A 23153-nucleotide genomic window follows, 5' to 3' on the forward strand; every position below is an offset into this window, starting at 1 on the left:
TTTTACTTATAAATAAATATTTAAATATTAAATGAAAAAAAAACAAAAAAAAAATATATATATACTTTGACTTAGTTGTTGAATATTTCGAGTCTTGATGTAAATTTGCTAGATTACATTTAAAATTGTTTAATGCAGAGTTATTTATAAATAAAAAACGCACACTGACCAATCGATAATATTTCAATCAACTTTATTTTTATTATTAATAATAATTTAAATACAAATTATATTATAATACAAAATCGTTGCAATTGTTGAATAATTATTATTAAATTTACAAAAAATCTAGATAAAAATATTTGTGATTGATTAAAATAAATTTGCGACATATTATTTGAACTTGAAAGGAATTTTATTTTTTTTTAATTCAACAATAACTCTAGTCGTGAGCTATAAAAAGTTTGAAATATAAACGATTGGTCAGACGTTCTTTTAACAACAATTTGTAATACATACTGTTTAACTAAAATTTAACCGGCAGTTAAAAAAATATGAAAGAAAAAAAAAATACAAACTCTGGATGCAAGAAAAAAAAGAAGAAGAAAAAAAAAACATCAACAACCATAAAAAAAAAAGAAGGAAAAAAACAATAAAGAGTATATTATTCTATAAAATAATCTTGTAAAAAATATTATTTATTTTAATAATATATTAATTTTTTTGACAGTGTTGACAGAGGATTCCAGCAGCATCATAAAAAACATTAAATAACATTAAAAAATATCTATCAAAATAGTACAAAAATCCTAAAATTAATACACCACAAAAAATTTTAAAAACTTTTTGAATAATATGATAACGTTTGAGAGCTTTATCAAGTGTATCCATGGAATCTTTGATGATATATACACGTAATCCAGTCCAGTAAGAATAAGCATATAAATCCCATTTTAAAGTTCGAAGGTCATTATAAAATAATTCATTGTCTCGTTTATTCATTTTGTCCCAAACTTTTTGTGTTTCATTAACATAAATACGCCAATTTCCATTTGCAAATCGAAATATTGTTGTTAACCAAACCAATGTTTTTAGAAATATACTTACTGCTCTATTTTATAAAAAAAAGCAGTTGATTAGTAACAAGGTAATTATAATTATTTTTATTTAATTTTAAATAATTAATAGTAAATATTAACCTTGTTTTTTTTCCAGTAATTAACAATGCAATATCAGCAATTACAGCAGGTATAAAATGACAAAAAATATGTCCTAATATAAAAATAAGCACTGAATGTGTTGCATGTGTAAAATGTGGTCCAACCATTTTATTTGATGGTGTTTCTCTTCCTCGTGGAGTAACTAATGTTTCAAATGACATCATATCAATAGGATTTACAACTGAACTTCCATAATTATATATCAATACACTTCCACATTCTTTTCTATTGAAAAAAAAAAAAAAAATTAAGTAAAATATTATTATTATTTCTATTATTTTATCTGTGAATGATTATTAATTTCCTTGCCTATTTTCAACAGAATCCCAGGTTGTTGCAAGTAGTCCATTTGTGCACATATCAGCTGGTACCATATCAAATGTATTTTTTAAATTATAACCAATATGAGCAATACCAAGACCAATTGCTGCGAATGCTAATACTGGTCCATTGATATTGTCAACCCATGATTTAATTGGCTCTTGATAAGTTGATATTACTATATTAAAAAAAAAAAAATTTAATTAATTATATTAGCTAGATAATGAAATTGATTATTATATTACCAATAGATGGACGATATATTGTACAACGAAAAGACACTTGTTTGGCGCATTGTTCAACTAAATATTCAGCCATGGCTTTACTATATATATATACGTTTGGCCATGGTGATAATGCAATTTTTTTAGCTTCATTTGACATACCATTTTTTGTATTACGATCTACATCAATGTAATCTTGAATTATTTTTAAATCACCTGGTGGTGAGTATGATTTTTCAAATATTTTTTTTTCATAACAGTGTGAATATGCTGTTGATACATATACAAATACTTTTAATTTTTTACATTGTTTAGCTAAATCTAACATTTTTTTTGTACCAATTACATTACACATTAGTGATTCAGATAGCTTTGCTTCAAATTTAACATTTGATGCATTGTGAATAATTATTGTTGATTCATTTATTATTTTATCTTTATCATCATTTGATAATAAAATATTTTCATTTTCCAAATTTCCTTCAATGACAACTATTTTCGATTCGAAATTTGGATTTAATTGACGTAATTTTTGAAATAACTGAAATAATAATATTTTTTTTTTATTTATTAATTTGTTTAATAGTTATATATTTTTTTTTTTTTAAATTATTTTCATTACTAACTATATCATCAAAGTATTTTTTAATTCTTTCATTTGGTGATGATTTCTTTGATCTTATCATAATATATAATTTTTTTAAATCAGGACAACTTCGTAATAATTTTTCCACAACACATTTACCAATAAATCCTGTACATCCAGTAAGAAATATTGTTTCGTTTGCATAAAATTTTTGTATTTCACTTTCTTCATTTGTATCAATACCATATTCATCTGGATCAGTTATTTTTGAATAAATATCTTCCATTTTTTCTTTTTTTTTTTTTTTATATATAAAACACAAAATATAAAATTTTTTACTGATAGAGAACTTAGTCTATACAAATGGTTGATATAAAACTGCCGAAAAGTAATGAAGTCATGACTTTAAATAACGATATGCACATGCAAATATATTTTTACGAATGTATAATTTTTTTAAGCTTAATTAACAGCTATAAATTTTCGCTAAACGCGCTGGGACAATACAAGTTCATGACCTTCTTGAAAACCCCAAATTTTTATTTTTAATGAAATTAAAAAAAATTCAAATCATGGTTCGAAGATCATTTTAAAAAAAATTCATTGTCTCATTCATCCATATGATTATAAAATTTCCATGTTTCGTTGATACAAATTCTCTAATTAAAAATAAATTCACTTTAACTAATATTCAACATAAAAATATAATAATTTATTAAAAATCTAAAGTAAAATATTGCTTACTACAATAAATAAATACTTAAAATGTTTGATTTTTAATTTACAAATTTATAAATACTGATAACGTGAAAAATAAATAAATTATAAAATATCTAAATTACTTAAATCAACAGTGCTATTAATATCTAAATTATTTACAGTATAATTTTCAATTTGTTCATGATTTATAAATGTTTTTTTAATTGCATTATCTAAATGATTATTTTCTAAATGTTTTAATATATCAGTCTTATTTAAAAATATTTCATTACATTTTTCACATTTTAATAATTTATTATAATGAATTTTACAATGTTTTGTTAAATCATTTTTTTGACTAAACTTTTTACCACATATTAAACATAAATGTGGTTTAATACCTGTATGTGTACGTTCATGATCAATTAATGCACATTTTCTTGTAAAATTTTTTGAACAATATTGACAAATATGAGGACGTTCATTTAAATGTAATTTCATATGTTGACTAAGATTACTTGAACTTCTATAACGCATATCACAATTATTACATGCATATGGACGTTCACCAGTATGTACTCTTTCATGTATTAATTTTGAATATTTTGATACAAATGAATCATCACAATATTGACAGATATGTGGTCTTTCAGTTGTATGAACTGAACGTATATGATATTTTAATGAATTTTTACTTGATAATTTTTTACCACATTTATCACATTCAAATTTTATTTGTTCACCATTATGTATACGTTCATGATTTAATAATAATGTATATTTTGTAAATATACGTAAACAAATATTACATTGATGTATTGGTTTGTTGATATTTTTTTTTTTAATACTTTCAAATATTTCATTTTTAGTATGTTGTTTACGATGTTTTTTTATATCACTCATTGTTTTGAATTGACAATCACATACCTGTTAATTATAATTATTTATTTATAGAACTAAATATAATAATATTGATAAATTTATTTATTATATTAATACATACACTGCATTTATACATTCCAGTTGAATTATTGTGTCTTTTAATATGGCTATTCATATTACCACGACGACTAAATGTAGAGTTACATATTGGACAAGTATATTTATTAATACCATGTGATTGTTTATGTTGTCGTAATTGAATTCTTTTTGAAAATGCTTTACCACATTCTTCACAATTGTATGGTGTTGATCCATTGTGCTGATTAATGTGTTCATTCAAATGAAATCTATTTAAAATAATTTATTATATTAATTTCAAATAAATTAATAAATATAAATTTTAAATATTACCTTGATCTAAATGTACTTGAACAAATTTCACAATTATATTTTTTCTTTTTTGATACATCAAGATGAGTTCTTTTGTGACCTCGTAAATTATTTGAATGCTTAAAACTTTTACCGCAAAGATCACACAAATATGGTTTATCCTGACGATGTGTTGCCTCATGTACATCTAGGCTTGACCATTTTTCATAATTTTTATCACAAATACTACATTTAAATAGTATTTTTTTATCACAATGTTTTTCACCTATATGATTTTGTAATTCTTTTTTTGTTGTAAATGGCATTGAACAATGGCCACATCGACGTTTTAATACAACCAAATTTATTTTTATATTATTATTTTTCTTATGAATATCTAAACTACTTTCAACTGTTTCAAATGACTCATTACAATCATCATTTTTATTATTATAATTTACGTCATTGTTTTCATCAAATATTGGTATTGGTGATTTACTTTTTGTTAATATTAATACTTGTTCATTATCACATGCTGCTTGAAAATTATCATCATCATTATTGATCGGCAAATAATTTATAGTTTCATTATTTTCACTATCTGATACAACTGAATTATTTAAAACATTTTCAAAATTTTCATCATTCAATTGATGTAATAATAAATTATTTATGTCTGGTTCATCATCTATTTTAGTACAATTTTTTATTGTATTATTATCATAGCAATCATTTGTAATACTTGTTGTTTCTATTAACTTGTTATTTGTTGTAACATCAGCTGTTGTATCATGTAATATTTCATTATCAATTTCGTATGTATATTTTGTTATCAATGATTGATATTTATTATAATTATCAATTTTTTTAGGTAAATTTAAATATTTACGTAATCTAATATCTGTTTTTAAACAATTAATTAGCAATGAATGTGATATTTCTAAGCTATCATAACAATTATTACATATTTTTTGTGGTAATAAATTATTATCATCATCAATAATTATTGGTAAATTTAAATGTATTTTTTCTTGTAATTTTAATTCAATACCTTTGTCTGTTAATATATCAATACCATCAATATTATTGTCACCACAAATACGACAATAATTTATAAATTTTGATGATAAATCATGAAAATTATCAACATTTATATCACAAAAATTTGTTGTATACATTACATTTTCATAATTATTAATTGTATCAATATAATTTGTATCACCTTGATTTAATTCAGTTGAACCAATAACATTATTATTATCATGTTGTGTAAATAATGTTGGTACAGCACCTTGTCTTATAAAATTATCACGTTTGCTTATAAAATATCGATCTTCAATGTGATTTGAACAAATGTAATAATTCATATGTAATTCTTCATTTGTTTTTATCAATAAATCAGGACGTCCACAAATATGTGCCCATATTGGTGCCCTAAATTGATTAAAATTTATTTACAAATAAAGACTTATCAATAAAATCTACAATACAAAAGAATTATCTAAAAAAATATATACTCAATAAATTATTAACAAAACAAAACTTACGAATCATCGTTGGGAAAACTAACAAATATTATATCAGATGAATCTTCATTTTCTGATGAATATTTACATGCTGATGCAGCACAAAGTATTTTCATTTTTGCTCAATTAAAAATGCAAATAAATATTTCGAATGTAGTAAAAATATGTTTAAGAAAATAAACATACATCTGTCAAAAATCTGTCATCGAACCGATTGTTGTTGTTTTTTTTGCACACGTGATATTTTTTTTTTCTCTAAGAAAACGAAATGTGCGTCATCAAGCGGTGGGAATTAAAAAAATAGTTAAAAGTTAATATTTCAAACAATAGTCGCGTAACAGTCGTCTCCCAAAATTCTAATATTTTCTAACCAACAAATAACAATAATATATACGGATAGAAAGAAAAATATTGTACTGTTTTAGTTGTCCATCGTCATGGCTCCATTTATGTGGGCTTTTAGAGGAAATCTTCACCGGTTATTTAATGATATTCAATTAGTTCAATATTTATTTATATTATTTGGATTATTTCATTTATCATTAGGTCTTTATGAAGATCAAGTTGGAAAATTTGACTGGTAAATATCTTAATAATTAATTTAATAAATGAAAAGTTGACATTGTTTAACGTGGCTCTTATTCATTGGTGTCATCGATCAGTATTTTTTTTTTTATGTAAATAATATATACCTTTACAATTGACAAAAGTGTAAAGTAACATAAAATCATTATCATAATTATCTGATAGCTTTTATCTTTTTTTTTTATAGGAGACAAAATTATGTCGGTCAAATAAAATTTGCTGATTTTGATACAGTGTCAACAGCCAAAAAAATTATTGTAGCTACTGAAGAAAATGTTATCGCAGCACTTAATTTAAAATCAGGTGAGTTGTTAATTAATTTTATTGTTGTTATATTTTTATTAATGAATATATTTTCATTTGTTTTTAAACATTAGGAAAAATATTATGGCGACGTGTTCTTGAACGTGGTTATGCTGGTAAAATTCATGCACTGGGTGGTGTTGCTAGTGGTGATTTGATATCTGTCAGTGGAAGTGTTCCTGCAATTGTTCGTGTATGGGATTTAACTGCTGGTCATATTATCAATGAATGGACATTTGCTGAGCAAAACCCAGAAGGGTAAGGCTTTAATTATCTAATTTATTTATATGGAGTTTTAAATTTCATCATGCTAATAATTTATTAATATTATTATTTTATATTAACAAAATACTGTGGTAGTATTTGTTTTCTTTCGTTTTTTATAAATATTATATTGGTTTTTACAGAATAGATACTCCATTTATATCATTTTCCACAATTGGATTGTATTCTTCGGAAAGGTCTTTTTTTGTTTTTCTATCAAGCAATTATTTTGTAAAAAAAAACAAATCACCTTGTTTTATTTTATATTCTCACTAGATGTCTGTTTAAATTATTCATCTATTGAATTAAATATTGTATTATTGTTTAAATAATTTTATCTTATTCTATTTGAATTAATTATATTTTAATATTTTACAGAATTGAAGATGTCAAGTGGCACATTAAAGATGGAACATTACATCATATTCTACCAATTTATGGTAGTGGAGTTGAGGTGATTTCTTATGACAGTAAAACTGGTGAAAAATTAAAAACACGAATTGTACCAGCACCATTTGTATCATCCAAAGAAAAGTATGTTTTTAATTTTTTTTTTGCATAATAAAAGTAAAGTATATCATAATTTATTTATTTTTCTAGATGTGTTTTAGCAGCTCCTTATATTGCTTGCCTCGAAGGCGATGAAAAATTATCAGTTTTATTTATGATTAATCTGTTTGATAATAATTCATCTACACAATCAATAACAATTAATAATATATTTGGTGCTGGTGCACAAGGACCGTTTCATTTGGAAACTGTACGAGGTGATGAAACATTATTAGCAATTAGTGCTGATGGTGATCATAGAAAACGTGTATTAATTATTAGTGAGACACCTGTAGTCATTCCAAAAGACATTGATCAAGATACATCGCTATATGTAACAGTTGCAGATAATGAAAAAATTTTGCTTCAAACAAGTTACAAAGATCAAGTAAGATATGATTTTTAAAAAGTTATATTTCATAAAAAATTTGCAAATCTTAAAAAATTACATTTTTAAATAGGCTACAAGTATCAAAGCGATTAAACTATCAACATTTGAAGAAGTAGAAGAGCTATCAACAAAAATAACTCACAATTCCATTTACTCACCAAATATCATGGCTTCAATATGTCCAAAAATAAATAAGGCTGTATCTTGTCGTCATTTTATATCATCAAAAGATCACAGTATTGGATTCATTCAATATAACAGATTAATATGGTCAAGAGAAGAGGCACTTGCAAGTATTTCTGTTGTTGAATTTATGGAACTTCCTATGTCAGACAGGGATCAAACAATCGAAACAGAATTTGATCAAAAAGAAAGTAAGTTTACCATTCAATTATTTATACAATATGTTTATTCGTTAATAATATTTTTCTATTAGGATGTTAGGCGAAAATTTTTTAAACTTTATTTCTATTTTACTCGTGAAATTGATTGAATCTATTTGTTGAAGAAATATATGTCTAATGTATATTTTAATTTGTAAATTGTATTAATAAATTTTATTTCATAAATGGCTGCTGGCAGATATCGATATAGATGGTTCATGTAAGTAGCTATTGCAGGACAAGCTGATATTTTTTTTATTTGCCATTCGCATCCGTAATTAGTTTAAAAAAAAAAAAGAAACGACAATTTAAACTTATTGAATGATTACGAGCTTTCTTTTAGGTATTTTATTTTTTATTTTTTAGTACAGTTCATCGTGCGAAAAAAAAAATCTTTATTTTACAGATTATGTAGAAATGTATACTTGTCATTTGAATAATGCTGCATGGTCTTGAGAATTATTATATTGAAAATATTGATAATTCTAAATGTGTTGATACTTGAATAATAATTTTTTTTATTTCAGTTTTATTTAGCTCATTTAATTTGCATGTTTGGAGATAAAAATAAATACTAGTTACCATGATTTTCAGTACAGTAGTTTCAAATATTTTTGGTGAAAATAAAACTTATCCATTTGGTGATTTTATTAAATTTAATAATTGGTCAATGTTTTTTCTATTCAAAAGGGGATATTATTGGAATGATGATACGACGAATGACTGCACAATTTCATCAACTTGTTTCTCTATTTTTAACAATACCACAACAATCAAATCAACGTGAAGATCTAGTCAGAGATAAATTTGGATTGCATAAAATGATTGTTGCTGCAACAACAGCAGGAAAGGTATAGCTAATGAAAATAAATTATAAAATATTAAAATGACTTGTAAATGTTTAATTTTTGTTTATAACAGATATTCGGAATTGAGTCGACAAAGGGTGAAATAATTTGGCAAATACGAGTTGATAATATTGCAAGTACAAAAAAAAATAATAAACCAATGATTTTATATGTTCAACGAGGAAGTAGACATTATCCTAATCCACCACAATGTGCTTTATTAGCTAGTGATACGGTAATAATTATTTAATTTAATATTTATTTAATTTAATTCTCAATTGTGTATTATATTTATTAATTGATGTATGCATTTTTTTTCTTATTAAAGAATACTGGTGATGGTATTATTTATACATTCAATCCAATAAGTGGACAGCCATTGGAGGGCTTAATTAAATTGAATTACAAAATTAAACAATCAATGCTTTTACCTGATGTAACTGATGATTTTCTAAAGGGTATACTTATATTAGATTCAAAAGATAAAGCTCATGCTTATCCAGAAAGTGCAACTCAAGTTGCTGCTGCATCTGGTAAAAATACATATATATTCACTGCCGATAAAGAGACTGGAATTTTATCAGGTTTTTCACTTGCCTATAGTACTCCAGAAACATTAATAACTAATAAAGTTTGGGAAATTGTATTGTCACCAAAAACTCAAAAAATAACAAATGTTGTATCTAAAAATCCAATTGAGCATGTACATTCACAAGGACGTGTACTTGGTGATCGTTCAGTACTTTATAAATATGTTAATCCAAATCTTGTTGCAATTGTTACTGAAGGTGTTGGTAGTTCATTAAAAAATACACTTAATCTATATTTATTAGATGTTGTATCTGGTACAATGATATTTTCACTTGTTCATAAAAGAGTTAAAGGACCAGTTAATCTTGTTCATTCAGAAAATTGGATTGTATATAGTTATTTTAATGATAAAAGCCGTAGAACTGAAATTGCTGCATTAGAACTTTATGAAGGAAAAGTACAAAGTAATACAACTGTATTTTCATCATTAACAACAACAAGATTACCAATGGTTGAAAGACAAGCATTTATATTTCCAGCAACAATTGAAACAATGCGTGAAACAATTACTGAAAAAGGAATTTCAAGTAAACATATATTAGGTATGTTTTTTATTTTTTCATTTTAATTTAAATATCTTATCAAACTTAATTATTTAATGTTAAACTTTGAAACAGTTGCTTTGGCTAATGGTGGTATATTAGAATTACCGTGGATGTTGGTTGATCCAAGAAGACCAACTAATCCTGAACTTCGTGAAGAGGGTGTCATTCCATACATGCCAGAAATTCCAATTCAAATGGATGCCATAATTAATTATAATCAAAGTATATTTAGAATTTCTGGTATTTATACAAGTCCAAGTGGCCTTGAAAGTACATCTTTAGTTTTTGCATATGGTCTTGGTAAGTATTTTATAATATTTAAATGAAAAACAATATAAATGATTATTTATTTATTTTTTTTAGATTTATTTTATACAAGAGCTGCACCATCAAAAACATTTGATGTTTTAAAAGAAGATTTTGATTATTATTTAATTGTCATTGTTCTTGCAGCACTTTTGATATCATCATATGTTACCAAAAAACTTGCATCACAAAAAGCCCTAAAACAAGCATGGAAATAAAGCAATAAAATTTTAATAATAATAATAATTTAAATTAAATACATTGTTCTATATGTTGGTAAATAGATTTCATTAATTTACATTGTAAATTTAATTTATATATTTGAATTTGAATTAAAAAGAAAAAAAAAACAGGATATTTTTGTTCTGTTTTTTTTTTTAAGTTTAAGACCTTCCATTTTTGTAATTGCCTTCCAAAATTCATAGAACACGTTACCATAGAGAAACAAAAAATATTATATATAAATATATTTCTTATCAGATTTTTAATAATCTATTGATAATAATATATAATTAAAGACCAAAGTAACTATACTAAAATTAAGTTTTTAGGATAATTAATATCTAACAAATGATCTCACATAACTGATGAACAATTAAATAAATTTGTACAAAAATAATAATAATAACTCATTTTGTAGAAGGAATTTAAAAATTTAAATGCGTATTGTGCTTATTTTTTTTATTTTTAAATTGACTTTTACAAAAGTTTATTGCAGTATTGATTTTTTTCAGCGACTGCGCAAGTTATATATTGAATAATCACATGTGTCATTGGTCATTGCGCGCGGTGACACAGACCAAAGTGGGATTCAATGTTGCAAGAAGAAAATAATAATAAATAATAGTGTTTTTTAGTTTTTTTTTATTCGCAGAATAATGTAGCCAAGTGACGTGAATACAATTATTTTTTTGACAAAAAATTAATCAAAATTTACGCTATTAAATTAAAAAGTTAAATATCATTACTATAAAGTGAAAAAAATACATACGGTATAATTTTTATAATTATTATTTTTAATATTAACATTATTTTTCTATAAGTTATCATATATTATATTTTTATGTTTTAATATTAACAATTAATTGAATATTATTTTTTTTTCTTTAGCTTTTTTATTTTAAATAAAAGTAACATTTAATTTTAATCGAAACAAATTTGTAGAAAAAAGATTAAGAAAATAATATTTATAAAATTTGCGAACCGCAGTGCAGTTTTCGATCCATATGGCGAAACATAGTGGTAGAATCCAACAGTTACAGGTGTTTTTACGTCACTACTATGTTCACCTATAAATTATAAAAAATTAATAACCGGAAGGAAAAAAAACATAGTTGAAATTTCCTATTGATAAGAAATAAAAAATATAATAATTAAAGGCTATTTTCCGATAATTATTTTTTTTTACATAGAGTGATGAACACGACAATAGATCGGAAACACATACATAAAAAAAATATAAACAATTCAATGTTAAATCAATTAAATAATATTGGTCAATTATTGAAAGTTGAGTAAACTGGTATCCGTTTATTTTATTATATGTAGCACGTGTATGTCCCTGAATTTAATGTCTTTAACTTATTTAAATTGACCAGCTGTTTTAAAAAAAATAAAAACAACAACGTATTGTTCTATATACATAAATAATATGTTCTATATATTTCTTATCTAAAATTGCCCGGTTCGACAAGCTCACATCACAAATTAAAACTCGTGTCCGGTAGTTGATACTGTACTTTTGATATAAATTAATCGCGTTAAATTCGAAATAGAAAAAAGTAAATATATCCTAAAATTAAAAAGTTTAAAAATATTTTGATAGTTTGATCTCGCATATAAATTATTTTTCGTTGAGAAGATGGTAGATGTAAGTGGTGCTTTACCATCAAGTGATGGTGGTACATTAATGGGACGTACAAAGGATGCACTTAGATCAATGAGATCAGCAATTGGTGGTGGTAGTGAATATCTTCAAGGACTTGGTAGCCGCATTGGTTCAGCATTAAGCAGCAGTTTTGAAGACAGTGATTTAACTACTAGTCCATCATCACCACCCACTCCTCCACATCGTAATGAACAAAATAATAATTGTGAAAATAATGGAAACTTGAGAAGAAAATTACGGTTACCCAGGTATGCAATTTAGAATTTTTTTTTGTTTTTTTTCTGATTGTTTAATAAATATAGTTAATTAAATTTAATTCAATAGATTTAGCACTGGATTATCACAAGATGACTATGAAGTAATGACAAGACATAAATTAGAACGACAAGATTCAAATTTTTCACGTTCTCATCGTAAATATCCACCTGGTATGACATATGAAGAAATTGCATCATCAAGAACAACGACAATCATACCAAAAGAAATGATTAAAGTTGATAATGTCATTAGTCCTGATCGTTACAGCATTGAAAGTATTGAGCCATTACAGGAAAAAGATATCAGAGCAACTGGACCAGATCCATATGAAAAACTCGACTATAAAACAAGTAAGATAAAAATATAAAATGAAACGAAAACAATAACAAACATATCAAAGTTTTTATTTTACTTAAAATTCAATTCACGTCTTTTTTATTTAAATTATTTATTTTTTAGTTTTTAATACACATACATACTCTATGGTCTGCACTGACCAATGCTGGAATTGGAATTTGCTATGTATTAACGCTGCTTAATTGATATTCTTCAATAATATTTTTCAAATTTATTGTCATTTTTTCTTTTTTTTTTTTAATCATAAAGCAAGGGCACCAAATCGCTATGAGACGGTCGTTTTTCGTTTAGGTAAAATAAAAATGAATGTTTTAATGTCAATTGTGTATGTGAATTGTCATAATTTATTTAATTTTTTTCAAACCTGTTATTCAAAATTGTGATATGTAGTTTAAATGTCTTTATATATTTTTTCAATCTTTCATAGATAAAAAAAAAAAAATAATGTAACAAACATTATGATATAGTATTATTGTTACTGTGACCTTGATATTGTTATGCGAAAACATGAATTTATCCTTGTTGTTAACTGTTGCTTGTTGATATTATCAGTTAAATTGTCAATTAGAATATTTATACAAGTTTATGGGTTTGTTTTTTAACAGGAAATTTACCGATGTCATGTTGATACACATAATTATTTTAATTGTTTGCTAATAACCATTTGTAAGTAAGTTTATTTACTTGATAAACAATATATATATTTATACCAATTCATTTTTCACGCTGTATTAATTAACCACAATTTCTGTATGTAGTTGTTTTTTTAAATCTATAACGTCAAAGAGATATTTATGTTGTATATGTTTTCTTTATTGATTATAATATGTTATGTATGCTTAATTAGATAATGTTCTTTGTATGAACTTAATCATTTTAAGGATGAACGTTTTGTTAATATTGTTTATTGTAGATATACCTTGCAGCAGTGGATCAGCAAGTGACCTTGACGGATATGGACCGAGCACAAGCTTAGATTCGAATATGGATGGTCGTAGAGTTTGGGAAAGATCAGGTATTTTTTTCGCCACTGTTTAGTTAAATTTAAGTTAGTTTATTAGTTAAATTTAAGTTAAGTTTATTAAATTAAAGTTCCGTATCAGTATTTCAGAATGACAAAGGCGGTATTTGGTGTTACAAAAACTTATTTTTTTACTTTATGATCTCCTGGTATTCAAATCGAATAGCAGATTCGTAATAAGATTCGATAGTCATTCTAAGTATCATCAGGTGATCATAATGTAAAGAAAGTAAGCCCTACAATATGATTAATGTGTTTACCGATTGCTTACAATCCAGTAACAGTTGTACTATATAATATATAATTATAAAATTTAAATGCTCTCTAATTTACCGTGGATATTTTTAGTTTAATGTTGATTATTAAATTCTTTTTCTTTTTTATTCCAAGGTTCTTCAGGATCAGTACAATCATGGGCATCAAGTTTATCAGCTGATAGTCAGTCTGAAGAAGCCGCTGCTGATTTTATGAAATTTTTTGTTCCTCTGTTGTTTGAAGCACCTGGTACAATTGACCAAGAACAAAAAGCAAATTTTGGACAAATGGTTCTGGTAAGCTTCATCTAAAATATCCAGAGAACTATGTATTTAAATAAACGCTTTTTATTTGAATTACAGAGTGAATCTGGCAGAATTTGGTTTGCAAGGGTGGTAAATGCAAGAAGAGCCCGTGCTTGTGTTACTGAGGCATCATTCTATTCATTGGCACAACATTTCGCCTTGACTCTTTTTGAGTGTCATGAAGCTGATGATTTCGCTCCAGCTAAAAGCTTAATGAATATGTGTTTTACATTTTATCATGAAGGTATAATATATCATCACAACATAAATGCATAGATTGTTAAACAAATGTATTATTAATTTTCTTTATAGTTGAAGTACCAGGCTTAGAACCATACAGAGAATATTTATACACTCATCTAAGAGTTCAGCCAATTTGGACCTCAATGAGATTTTGGACAGCGGCATTTTTCGATGCTGTACAATGTGAAAGAGCTGCAAGACCAGTACCTGCAAGATCAAAGTCACTTGATCAAGATAAAATCGCTGCTGATGATAGAAAATTTCAAGCTAACATTGTTTTTGGTCAATTGGGGTACATACAATTATTTATATCCGTTTTGTTTCTCTTTCGTTACATGAATCAATATTACGTAATTTTTTTAAAATTTATTTTCAGTACATTTACATGTAATATGCATGCATTTGGACTGTCAAGGACACTTTGTCTAGAATTTTTGAGAAAACAATGCATCATTGCAAATCTTACACCAGGTACAATAAAATATTTCGTTTTTATTTCTCATATAGATCATTACTTATCAATCCGTTAATTTCAGAGCAAGAAAAAATGCTACGAGACAATATAATGAGAATGTTTGATGAATCCGAGCCATGGAGATAAATAATAAGTAATATATACAACAACGAATACATATTGGTATGGCAAGATGTACTTTAAATCTAAATTAATTGGTAATGGATTAGACTGACTTTTATGGTATGCAAGATTTTTTTTTTTCTAATTTTAAAATTATTTTCCTGGATCTAATCAATGTATTACATGTCTACGCGCAAATAAGTATGACTGAGTTTAATGTTAATTGTCAATTACAATATGTCACACTCAGGTCTCCGTTTATTAAAGATAAAAAAAAAATTAAAGAAAAAAAGAAAAAATATTACAACAATAAAATTAAATAAAGTATTTTCAATTGGATACATAATTTAATCTTGTTCTTATCAAGTATTTTCCTGATCGACACTCATAAGCAATTTCAGATCACTTCAAGAGTTGCCAGGCGTCCTGCAGTTATTTTATTTAATATCTACAAAATTTTCTACGTTGTTTCATTTCGTTTTGAGGTCGATGCTGAAATAACTAAAATAAATAAAATAATTAAATTAGTAAAATATAATAAACACAATAGGATTGACAAAAAGGATCAAGTAAGTGAAGTTTTATTAATTCGAGTTTTTATTTATGAGACATTATCATTTCTACAATAAATATTAATTGTAGTTTTTTTATTTTTTTTTAATTTCATACATAAGTTCGATAATATGTACAATAGTCCCAATATATTTTGATCATTAGTACAGATTCAGATGATATATACATATGCTGTTTGAAAAAGAAAATTAGAAAAAAAAAAAAAACAAATTAATTTCTCTTTTTATTTTTTAAATTTTAGTTATTTGTTTTTATTCAATTATTATTTAGTCTGAACTGTTGGAAATTATAGATCATTCTACATCAAATCATCAGCATAAATTCGGTAGTATAATGCAAAAAAAATATATATATATTTATAAACAATTATAAAAACACTTTAATCATGTTGTAATAACAGTCAGCTTAAATTTGGGCGTTACATTAAAAACTTTAAAATAATACTAATTATTTTATTAAAAATTGTGACTGGACGTGTTGTGCGTATTATTTATTTTTCGATAAATCCATATTAACACAGTGTTATTTATATTTTTATAATATATATGTGTCAGGGGAAACTGGTATAATTTTCTTTTTTTTTTATATTTCGTATTATGCACATAGGAATGTTAAGTAAAACTATAATTACGTTTTTAAATTAATATTACAATTATTAATTTAATTTAGGCATTAAATGTGTTGAGGATTTTTTCAATTGTCGATGAAAATTCTGAGATTTTAGATACTTGTTTTTTTATTTTCATTTTGTCCGTAATTTAAAAAATGAGAAAAATGTATCATCGACTTTTTAAAATCCTATATTTTACTATCAACTAATGACTAGATGAATCGAAAAAAAAAATTCCAATGCTCTTTTTTACGATAGAACATTTGAAATTTGTTTTTTTTTAACTTCAAGTACGTTCAAGATATTCAATCTTATTAAGGCGAAGCAATACCTTTGGTTTCAAGTGAACCCTAACCTATATTTATCGATAGAGCGAATTCTCGCCCCATCTATGAGTCCCAAAGTACATTGGGCCCATACTTCGGCATAGCCGGGATACTTTTTACCCTAAATCTATATAACCATGCTTTACAACAAATGAGGTTTCGTATACTTTAACTTGTTAAACAATATAATATTGTCATATTGAAACCTTGTCCTAAAATAATTATTAATATATTATAATTATCTTTTACGTATATTGAAATAAGTATTCATAATTTTCTCAATACATAAATACAAAAATATATTACTAATATTGACAAGACGGCATGCAAAAAAAAATAATGATCTTAATATTATAAAATGTACTTTACATATTTATTTTGAATCCAATCAAAACATTATTTTTTCAATCATGCAATAAAGCGTAGTTCTATTTCAAAAACAAAAGAGATTATACGTGCATACAATAATGAATTCTGGTGACGTCTAAAACTTGAAAAATATTGAGACTTATTACGTGTCATTATTATAATTTATAATAATTATTCAGTACCATGCACTTTGATTTGTCATATATATTAAATCATATATCAATCATGAAATAACTGGTCACCAGAATTTTACATTATTTATAATCTTTTCTTTAAGATTTTAGGTTCATGCTAAATATAAAAAACCATGCAAAATTCATAACATATCTGTTTTTGATAATACGGTTCTGGCATTGCTGGTATTATTATAATATTGTCATTATTATAATTACAGCAATGTTGAAGAATACTTGCAAGCAAATCTATTATGAACTACTAGAATATAAAAAACCATGCTAAATATAAAACACCATGCAAAATTCATAACAAATATGTAATTGTTGTAATTTTTTTTTTTTTGACAACTTGATGTTACAAAATGTAAACAAACTAGTATTTTCTTCAAACTACTTACATACAAAGCAAAACCAAAATCCGATTTTTTACTGTTTGGCACAACACAGACTCTTAAAATTGTTTTTTAAAACTTTTTTCTTAATAATAATCGATTCACTGTATTGATTTTTATAATTATAATCTTACAATTAACATCATGGGCATTGGGAACCTAAATTTTATCCCCAAATTGTAGAAGCGTTCCTAGTGCCATCTAGTTTTTACAAATTTTGAAGAATGACGTAGTGATTGATGATAAAAAGGTCATAATTATTTAAAAAAAACAATAAAATTTTTTTTTATAATGTACAATTTTCAAGATAATCATCCCATCGGCTATATTATTCTGAGTTCTCCTGCAAATTTTGGAGACTGAGAATGCATTTTTGAGTGAAAATCGATCGATTGCGTTTTTATAGGAAACTGTATTTTATTAATAATTTTTTTTTGTTATTAACAATTTTTGAGACAATCAGCCCATCGGCCATGCAATTTTATATTGACCTTTAAAATTTCATGCCTCTAAGTTCAATATTAAAAGAGTTTGGGCGATTCTTGTGAAACGCTTTTTTCAAAGGTATTGCTTCGCCTTAAGCAAGATAATCATCAATTATTTTTTCGAAATAATATTGATATAATCTTAGCTAGTTTTTAAAACTTGATTACAGTCTTTTTCTATTTCTATTTGTCGTTTAACTATTATCAATAAAAAAAAGTTTTTAATTATCGAATATAGTATATAGTATTTTTTTTATATATTTGTGTTTCTTAATTTAAAAGTATAATTATTAAAATTGTACTCTTTATGTGAAAATTTTATTATTTATCCGATAATTAAATACTTTTATTCATATTCGTGCGCGTATATACAGGATTTTATTATTTACATGTTATAAACTATTAGATCTCTTGACAGTTTCAAGTAGAACATCTCGTCTATTTATTAATTTTTTTTTTCTTTTTAATTGTTTATTTTATATATACACGTTCAATAAAATTGACGTGTCTAATAAATTCATGGTTTTTTAGATTTAAATTATAATATAAAACGATTAACTATTTATGTATTAAAATATTTCACCGAATTAAATAAAATAGTACAGTACGTTAGAATAAAAAAAAAAAGATAAAAAGTTCAATCAAAAAAATTAAAAAACAGAAAAATCTTTTAGAAAATAATCTGCATTGGTGATTAATAAATATAATAGTGTGCATTGGAGTAATTAACGCAATAAATTATCTCCATTTATTAATCGGATACCCAATTATATGCAGCAGAATTAAATCACACAATTTAATTTTAGTTTTATAATTTGCAATGATTTGTACGATTCGTAAAATTCAAATAATATATAAAAATAATATTCAAGTTTTTTTTTAAATTAAAAATAACCTAAATGAATGCCAATGATAATTAAAAAATAAATATATGTTGATTATTTTTTAATTTTTTTACATCGAAACACGAATTACTTTCTTATGTCAATGATTATTTTATTTAATAAGAAAAACAATTTTTTTTTTCTTTCTTTTTTGTGTGTGAAGTGGTGCAAGATAGTTTAGTGATTTTTTTTTTTTAATTTCTTTGGCATTCTATAAAAGCATTTAATATTTGCTTTTCGATAATTATCGCAAGATTGATGTTAATTTTATACCCAGGAGGAAAATCTCTTGGTCCCTATTATTTAAAAAAACAATCCTCGTTAATGATTAAAACCGTGAGATGAAAATGCTTCAACTCAATTATTTGAAATTTTTTTTTTTAAGACAATAGATGATCATGATTATTTATTTACAAAATTATATCTGCATAATAGGATCTAAAAATCAATTAAACAAAAAAAAATGATAATTTTTTTCAGTTCGTCTCGAAAAATTGTATGTTTATATTTTTAAATCTATTGTGCAGAATTTAACGCGAAGTTTTAGAATTATTTTTAATACTATATATTGATACTGTCAAGTGACTCACAGTGTCCGTTTTGATTTTAATATACCTTGAGTAGTAATGTTCAATTCTATTTCGATCTGATAATAATTACAATTACTGGCCTTTTTTTCTGTTTCTTATAATTTATAAGTTCTTTTTTTTCGAGAAGATAAACCACTTGTTTGCCTTGGAACTAATATCTTTTTCTTTCTGGAATTTCCATTTTAGCTCTTTTTCACTGAGCATTTAATTCTGACCTGTAAAAAAAAATTGTAGTAATTACAATAGGTTTTGTTATTGTCATATGGATGTTGTTTTTTTTTTTTTTTTGAACTACTTACTTTAAAGACTTGTAACGTTCTTTTTCTGGATTGTTATCTGGTGGTTCACATTCAAATGATGCCAAAGCAAGACCTAAATATCAGCAAAAAAAATAATCCATTATCAAAAGTATAATTTTAAAAAACTTACAAGAATAAAAAATATATTAGAAAAAAAAATATAACAATACCATTCTCTGTCAGCACAGGACTGGCCTGAAGAAATGCAATGACTCTTGTATTTTTTTCAAAAGGACAAGCCACCTGCTTCCATGCAATGAATTCAGTCACCTGTTTGGCAAGTTGCCAAAACTTTTCAAAGTTGATGTGACCATTTGGTAGTCTGAAAGTTTAAAAACAAGTTGTTGTATTGTTTAGCTCGTCTATTAAAAGAATACAAATTGAAATAGTCAACTTGATATACATATAAAATGAAAAAAAAATTAACAAGTAAAATAAAAATAAATAAATAGAAATAAATAAAAGTTTTTATATATGATAAAGTTAAAAAATTTATAGCTTTAAAAAAAAATGATGTATTTTATCAAATTAAACTTTTTTTAAAGTTCAAAAATTATCCTAGCTGTATTGAAAATAAATGCATTCACAGTAAAAAAAATTATTTCAAGTATTTCAAACAAAATAATAAGACAAGTTTTATGCTTTTTTTTATTTATTCAAGTTGAAAAATTATTATTATCAAAATATCGAAATGAAAATGAAAAAAAAAATATATAAGACTGCTATAAAAAAAAAAAAAAAAAAAGGAAACAAAAAAACACAATATGCATAATATTATTGCATGTAATAGAAAATGATATTTTATTTTTTCCATGGCGACACAATCTAGAGGTCTGGTATTCTTTTTCTGTTTTTTTTTTTATCTTTTTTTTTGACTCGTTGTGTATACTTGTAAGTTATCATGTATATGCACATAAGCAAATTCAAGAGAAGCATGTAATGTTATGGAGTAAAATAGTTTTGAAGAGGAGAAAAGATATAGATGCATCTTCGAAATGTTGGTAGGAACTTTGGCAATTTATAATGTAAGCGAACTTGGTAAATTCACAATGTAAAAGAAGAAATTCAAGGAGAGATGCAGATAAATATAGGAACGAGGAATGGGACCCAACAAAAGAAAGGAAAAGACTTATGCTGATGCATATAGGGTAGAGATATTGAGGGATGAATACACACATGTTTTGAATATAATATTTGCGTATGATCATAGTCTATAGCAAATATGTTATGTAAAATGTTTTGACTTTATCGATTTATTGAGAATGTACCTACAATATGTAAATATTAATTTTTTAATTATATTTTTGTATCCCCGTGTATTATTATATTTTTTTATTATTTTTATTTTTGTGATTTTCTTCAAGTTTGTGAATCGCACACCATTTCATATTTCGTCTCTTTTGATGCGATATCAGAGTAACTTTTGCTATTACAAGTTTAATAAGTTTATCCACGTACACCAAATACATGAAATTCAAGGCTTTGAAGGGAATGGAACAAGTAGGAAAATTTAGAGTTTAGAATCATCCAAGAGAGAAGAAAAATAAGAAGCGATAATAAACAGATATGATAAGTACGACAAGATACCAAGTATTTTTTTTTTTTACTCTATTTTAACAACAAAAGTTTTATAATTTGATCATCTCATTGACTAATTCGTTATTTTTTTTTCTTTTTGAAATATAATTCAACAAATTATCTATTCCCTGCTTGAATGCATATATTTAATTTTTATATTTGTAAAAGAATAAAAAGTTTTATTTTTCAGTTAAATATTTATGTATAGTTAGTAAAACAATGACTAATTAAATATGTAATATAAAAATGTATACTCACTTATTACTGCAGCCTTCATTTAAAAAATATAAATCTTTAACAAGAAGACTAAAAAATGGCACAACAATTCTTTGTCTCTCATCAGTTGCACCAGCACTACGCCACATTGCTGCTTTTAATGTACTACGATAACTACTAAAATTACTGCTTGGATCCATTTGATGTTCCAATATTGAAAACTTTGCTGATTGAACTTTTGACCACTTAAAAATAAAAGCATTTTATTAAATTAATTAATTAAAAATTATTTAATTATAAATATTGTTATTTACAAAAAAAAACAATAATTTTTAGTTAAAAAAATATATATAAAAATTTCAATAAAATATCAATGGTAATTCAGTTTATTGAAAAATTGAAAAATTGAAAAACTGAATAAATAATAATTGGCTAAAATACCAATGGATAGTTATGAGAATATCAGGGCTGAATGAGTCACATATGTACGTGTCATATATATGAATATTTGTGCCAGTGTGAATATTCAGTCAGAAATGTGTATATTTATTCAACAATGTGAAGGTATGAGAAACAAAAGGGTGAGAGTTTACTGAGTGGGAGTTGGGTGGTTTGCGTGGATGAAATAATTTAACAGTAAATTCAAGCATATATGTATACATATGATATTTAATGTTGAAGTTAGAGTCAGCTCACAAACATAAATTGAATTAACTTTTAGTAAAAAAAAAATATATAGCTGTCGCAATGAGACTTGCTTTTTGTACTACTCAAGTATGTCCAGATATATATTTTATAATTTAATTTTTTTTAAATATACATATCTATATGATTATACATATTAAAAATATATTTTTAATTTTATTATTGTTGTGTATTTCAATTTCTTTCAAGAGAAAGGAAATAAAAAATGGTCATTTAATTGTGTCAAAAGTTTAGATGGTAATACTGAGAATAGTATATATTTAAAAAAAAAAAATAAAACGATAAGCTAGTGGATGTTGTACATAAGCTATATGTATGTTTATACCAGTAACATAAATTTCCATTAATGAAAATTACGACACGAATTTTGTGTCCAGCGAGCAATGGTTTTTGTAATTATTTCCATTTTGTTGGCATATAAATCACTTCAACATATACCGACTAAATGAACCTCGAGCACACGTTTACTTAGTTGGGATTTTTTTTTTTTTTTGGATAGATAAACAAAGCTTGA

At 24.8% G+C, this 23153-nt stretch overlaps 5 protein-coding genes across 16 annotated transcripts in view; 2 read left to right on the forward strand and 3 right to left on the reverse strand.

The window, feature by feature from the left end:
• Positions 1 to 622: 622 nt before the first annotated feature.
• On the reverse strand, positions 623 to 2586 carry LOC122854548 (fatty acyl-CoA reductase wat-like). Its single transcript, XM_044155320.1, has 5 exons — positions 2332 to 2586; positions 1727 to 2246; positions 1470 to 1659; positions 1140 to 1385; positions 623 to 1051 (listed from the first exon to the last, which is right to left on the reverse strand). Exons 1-5 carry the CDS (start codon positions 2575 to 2577, stop codon positions 655 to 657), a joined length of 1599 nt encoding a protein of 532 aa, XP_044011255.1. The 5' UTR covers positions 2578 to 2586; the 3' UTR covers positions 623 to 654.
• Positions 2577 to 5983, reverse strand: LOC122854547 (zinc finger protein 2 homolog). Of its 3 annotated transcripts, none has more exons than XM_044155317.1 (4): positions 5789 to 5983; positions 4284 to 5675; positions 3994 to 4219; positions 2577 to 3917 (listed from the first exon to the last, which is right to left on the reverse strand). In XM_044155317.1, the coding sequence occupies exons 1-4, from the start codon at positions 5881 to 5883 to the stop codon at positions 3114 to 3116; spliced, it is 2517 nt and encodes an 838-aa protein (XP_044011252.1). In that variant the 5' UTR covers positions 5884 to 5983; the 3' UTR covers positions 2577 to 3113. The 3 variants fall into 3 exon arrangements, with proteins under 3 accessions (XP_044011252.1, XP_044011253.1, XP_044011254.1); XM_044155318.1 differs by having other exon boundaries at positions 2970 to 3917; positions 4284 to 5722; positions 5789 to 5865; XM_044155319.1 differs by having other exon boundaries at positions 2970 to 3917; positions 4284 to 5708; positions 5789 to 5852.
• Positions 5984 to 6161: 178 nt separating this feature from the next.
• Positions 6162 to 11187, forward strand: LOC122854549 (ER membrane protein complex subunit 1). 2 transcript variants are annotated; one of them, XM_044155321.1, is made up of 12 exons: positions 6162 to 6347; positions 6540 to 6655; positions 6730 to 6913; positions 7298 to 7453; positions 7520 to 7856; positions 7930 to 8233; positions 8442 to 8462; positions 8933 to 9093; positions 9164 to 9325; positions 9419 to 10223; positions 10299 to 10526; positions 10590 to 11072. In XM_044155321.1, exons 1-12 carry the CDS (start codon positions 6205 to 6207, stop codon positions 10748 to 10750), a joined length of 2778 nt encoding a protein of 925 aa, XP_044011256.1. In that variant the 5' UTR covers positions 6162 to 6204; the 3' UTR covers positions 10751 to 11072. The 2 variants fall into 2 exon arrangements, with proteins under 2 accessions (XP_044011256.1, XP_044011257.1); XM_044155322.1 differs by lacking the exon at positions 8442 to 8462 and having other exon boundaries at positions 10590 to 11187.
• A 27-nt stretch (positions 11188 to 11214) lies between these two features.
• LOC122854550 (uncharacterized protein KIAA0513) lies at positions 11215 to 15770 on the forward strand. Of its 4 annotated transcripts, none has more exons than XM_044155323.1 (10): positions 11215 to 11524; positions 12358 to 12668; positions 12745 to 13028; positions 13285 to 13326; positions 13949 to 14050; positions 14447 to 14607; positions 14674 to 14860; positions 14929 to 15151; positions 15236 to 15330; positions 15396 to 15770. In XM_044155323.1, exons 2-10 carry the CDS (start codon positions 12394 to 12396, stop codon positions 15458 to 15460), a joined length of 1434 nt encoding a protein of 477 aa, XP_044011258.1. In that variant the 5' UTR covers positions 11215 to 11524; positions 12358 to 12393; the 3' UTR covers positions 15461 to 15770. The 4 variants fall into 4 exon arrangements, with proteins under 4 accessions (XP_044011258.1, XP_044011259.1, XP_044011260.1 ...); XM_044155324.1 differs by having other exon boundaries at positions 12394 to 12668; XM_044155325.1 differs by lacking the exon at positions 13285 to 13326.
• A 2912-nt stretch (positions 15771 to 18682) lies between these two features.
• LOC122854552 overlaps positions 18683 to 23153 on the reverse strand; it is a 115236-nt gene continuing 110765 nt past the window's right edge. For 5 of the 6 annotated variants that reach the window (XM_044155329.1, XM_044155333.1, XM_044155330.1 and 2 more), the window contains 4 exons: positions 21977 to 22179; positions 20311 to 20462; positions 20141 to 20213; positions 18683 to 20056 (listed from right to left, as the gene is read on the reverse strand). In XM_044155329.1, the coding sequence (XP_044011264.1) occupies positions 20035 to 20056; positions 20141 to 20213; positions 20311 to 20462; positions 21977 to 22179 (450 nt within the window). In that variant the 3' untranslated portion in view covers positions 18683 to 20034. Of the gene's footprint in view, positions 20057 to 20136; positions 20214 to 20310; positions 20463 to 21976; positions 22180 to 23153 lie in introns of those variants that run through there. The other variant, XM_044155332.1, reaches the window with a different exon arrangement.

Source organism: Aphidius gifuensis, linkage group LG4, assembly GCF_014905175.1.
Source record: "Aphidius gifuensis isolate YNYX2018 linkage group LG4, ASM1490517v1, whole genome shotgun sequence".
NCBI classification, from domain to species: domain Eukaryota; kingdom Metazoa; phylum Arthropoda; class Insecta; order Hymenoptera; family Braconidae; genus Aphidius; species Aphidius gifuensis.

Bases quoted from the DNA above. Each gene is read 5' to 3' on its own strand.
- LOC122854548 (XM_044155320.1), bottom strand. From the start codon at position 2,577: ATGGAAGATATTTATTCAAAAATAACTGATCCAGATGAATATGGTATT. The intron at 1,660-1,726 runs GTAATATAATAA...TTTTTAATATAG, and splicing joins AATATATCGTCCATCTATTG to TAATATCAACTTATCAAGAG. The intron at 1,386-1,469 runs GCAAGGAAATTA...TTTTTTCAATAG, and splicing joins TGGGATTCTGTTGAAAATAG to AAAAGAATGTGGAAGTGTAT.
- LOC122854547 (XM_044155317.1), bottom strand. From the start codon at position 5,883: ATGAAAATACTTTGTGCTGCATCAGCATGTAAATATTCATCAGAAAAT. The intron at 4,220-4,283 runs GTAATATTTAAA...TATTTTAAATAG, and splicing joins TCAAGTACATTTAGATCAAG to ATTTCATTTGAATGAACACA. The intron at 3,918-3,993 runs GTATGTATTAAT...TATAATTAACAG, and splicing joins CTGGAATGTATAAATGCAGT to GTATGTGATTGTCAATTCAA.
- LOC122854549 (XM_044155321.1), top strand. From the start codon at position 6,205: ATGGCTCCATTTATGTGGGCTTTTAGAGGAAATCTTCACCGGTTATTT. The intron at 6,348-6,539 runs GTAAATATCTTA...TTTTTTTTATAG, and splicing joins CAAGTTGGAAAATTTGACTG to GAGACAAAATTATGTCGGTC. The intron at 6,656-6,729 runs GTGAGTTGTTAA...TTTAAACATTAG, and splicing joins AGCACTTAATTTAAAATCAG to GAAAAATATTATGGCGACGT.
- LOC122854550 (XM_044155323.1), top strand. From the start codon at position 12,394: ATGGTAGATGTAAGTGGTGCTTTACCATCAAGTGATGGTGGTACATTA. The intron at 13,029-13,284 runs GTAAGATAAAAA...TTAATCATAAAG, and splicing joins AAAACTCGACTATAAAACAA to CAAGGGCACCAAATCGCTAT. The intron at 15,152-15,235 runs GTACATACAATT...ATTTATTTTCAG, and splicing joins ATTGTTTTTGGTCAATTGGG to TACATTTACATGTAATATGC.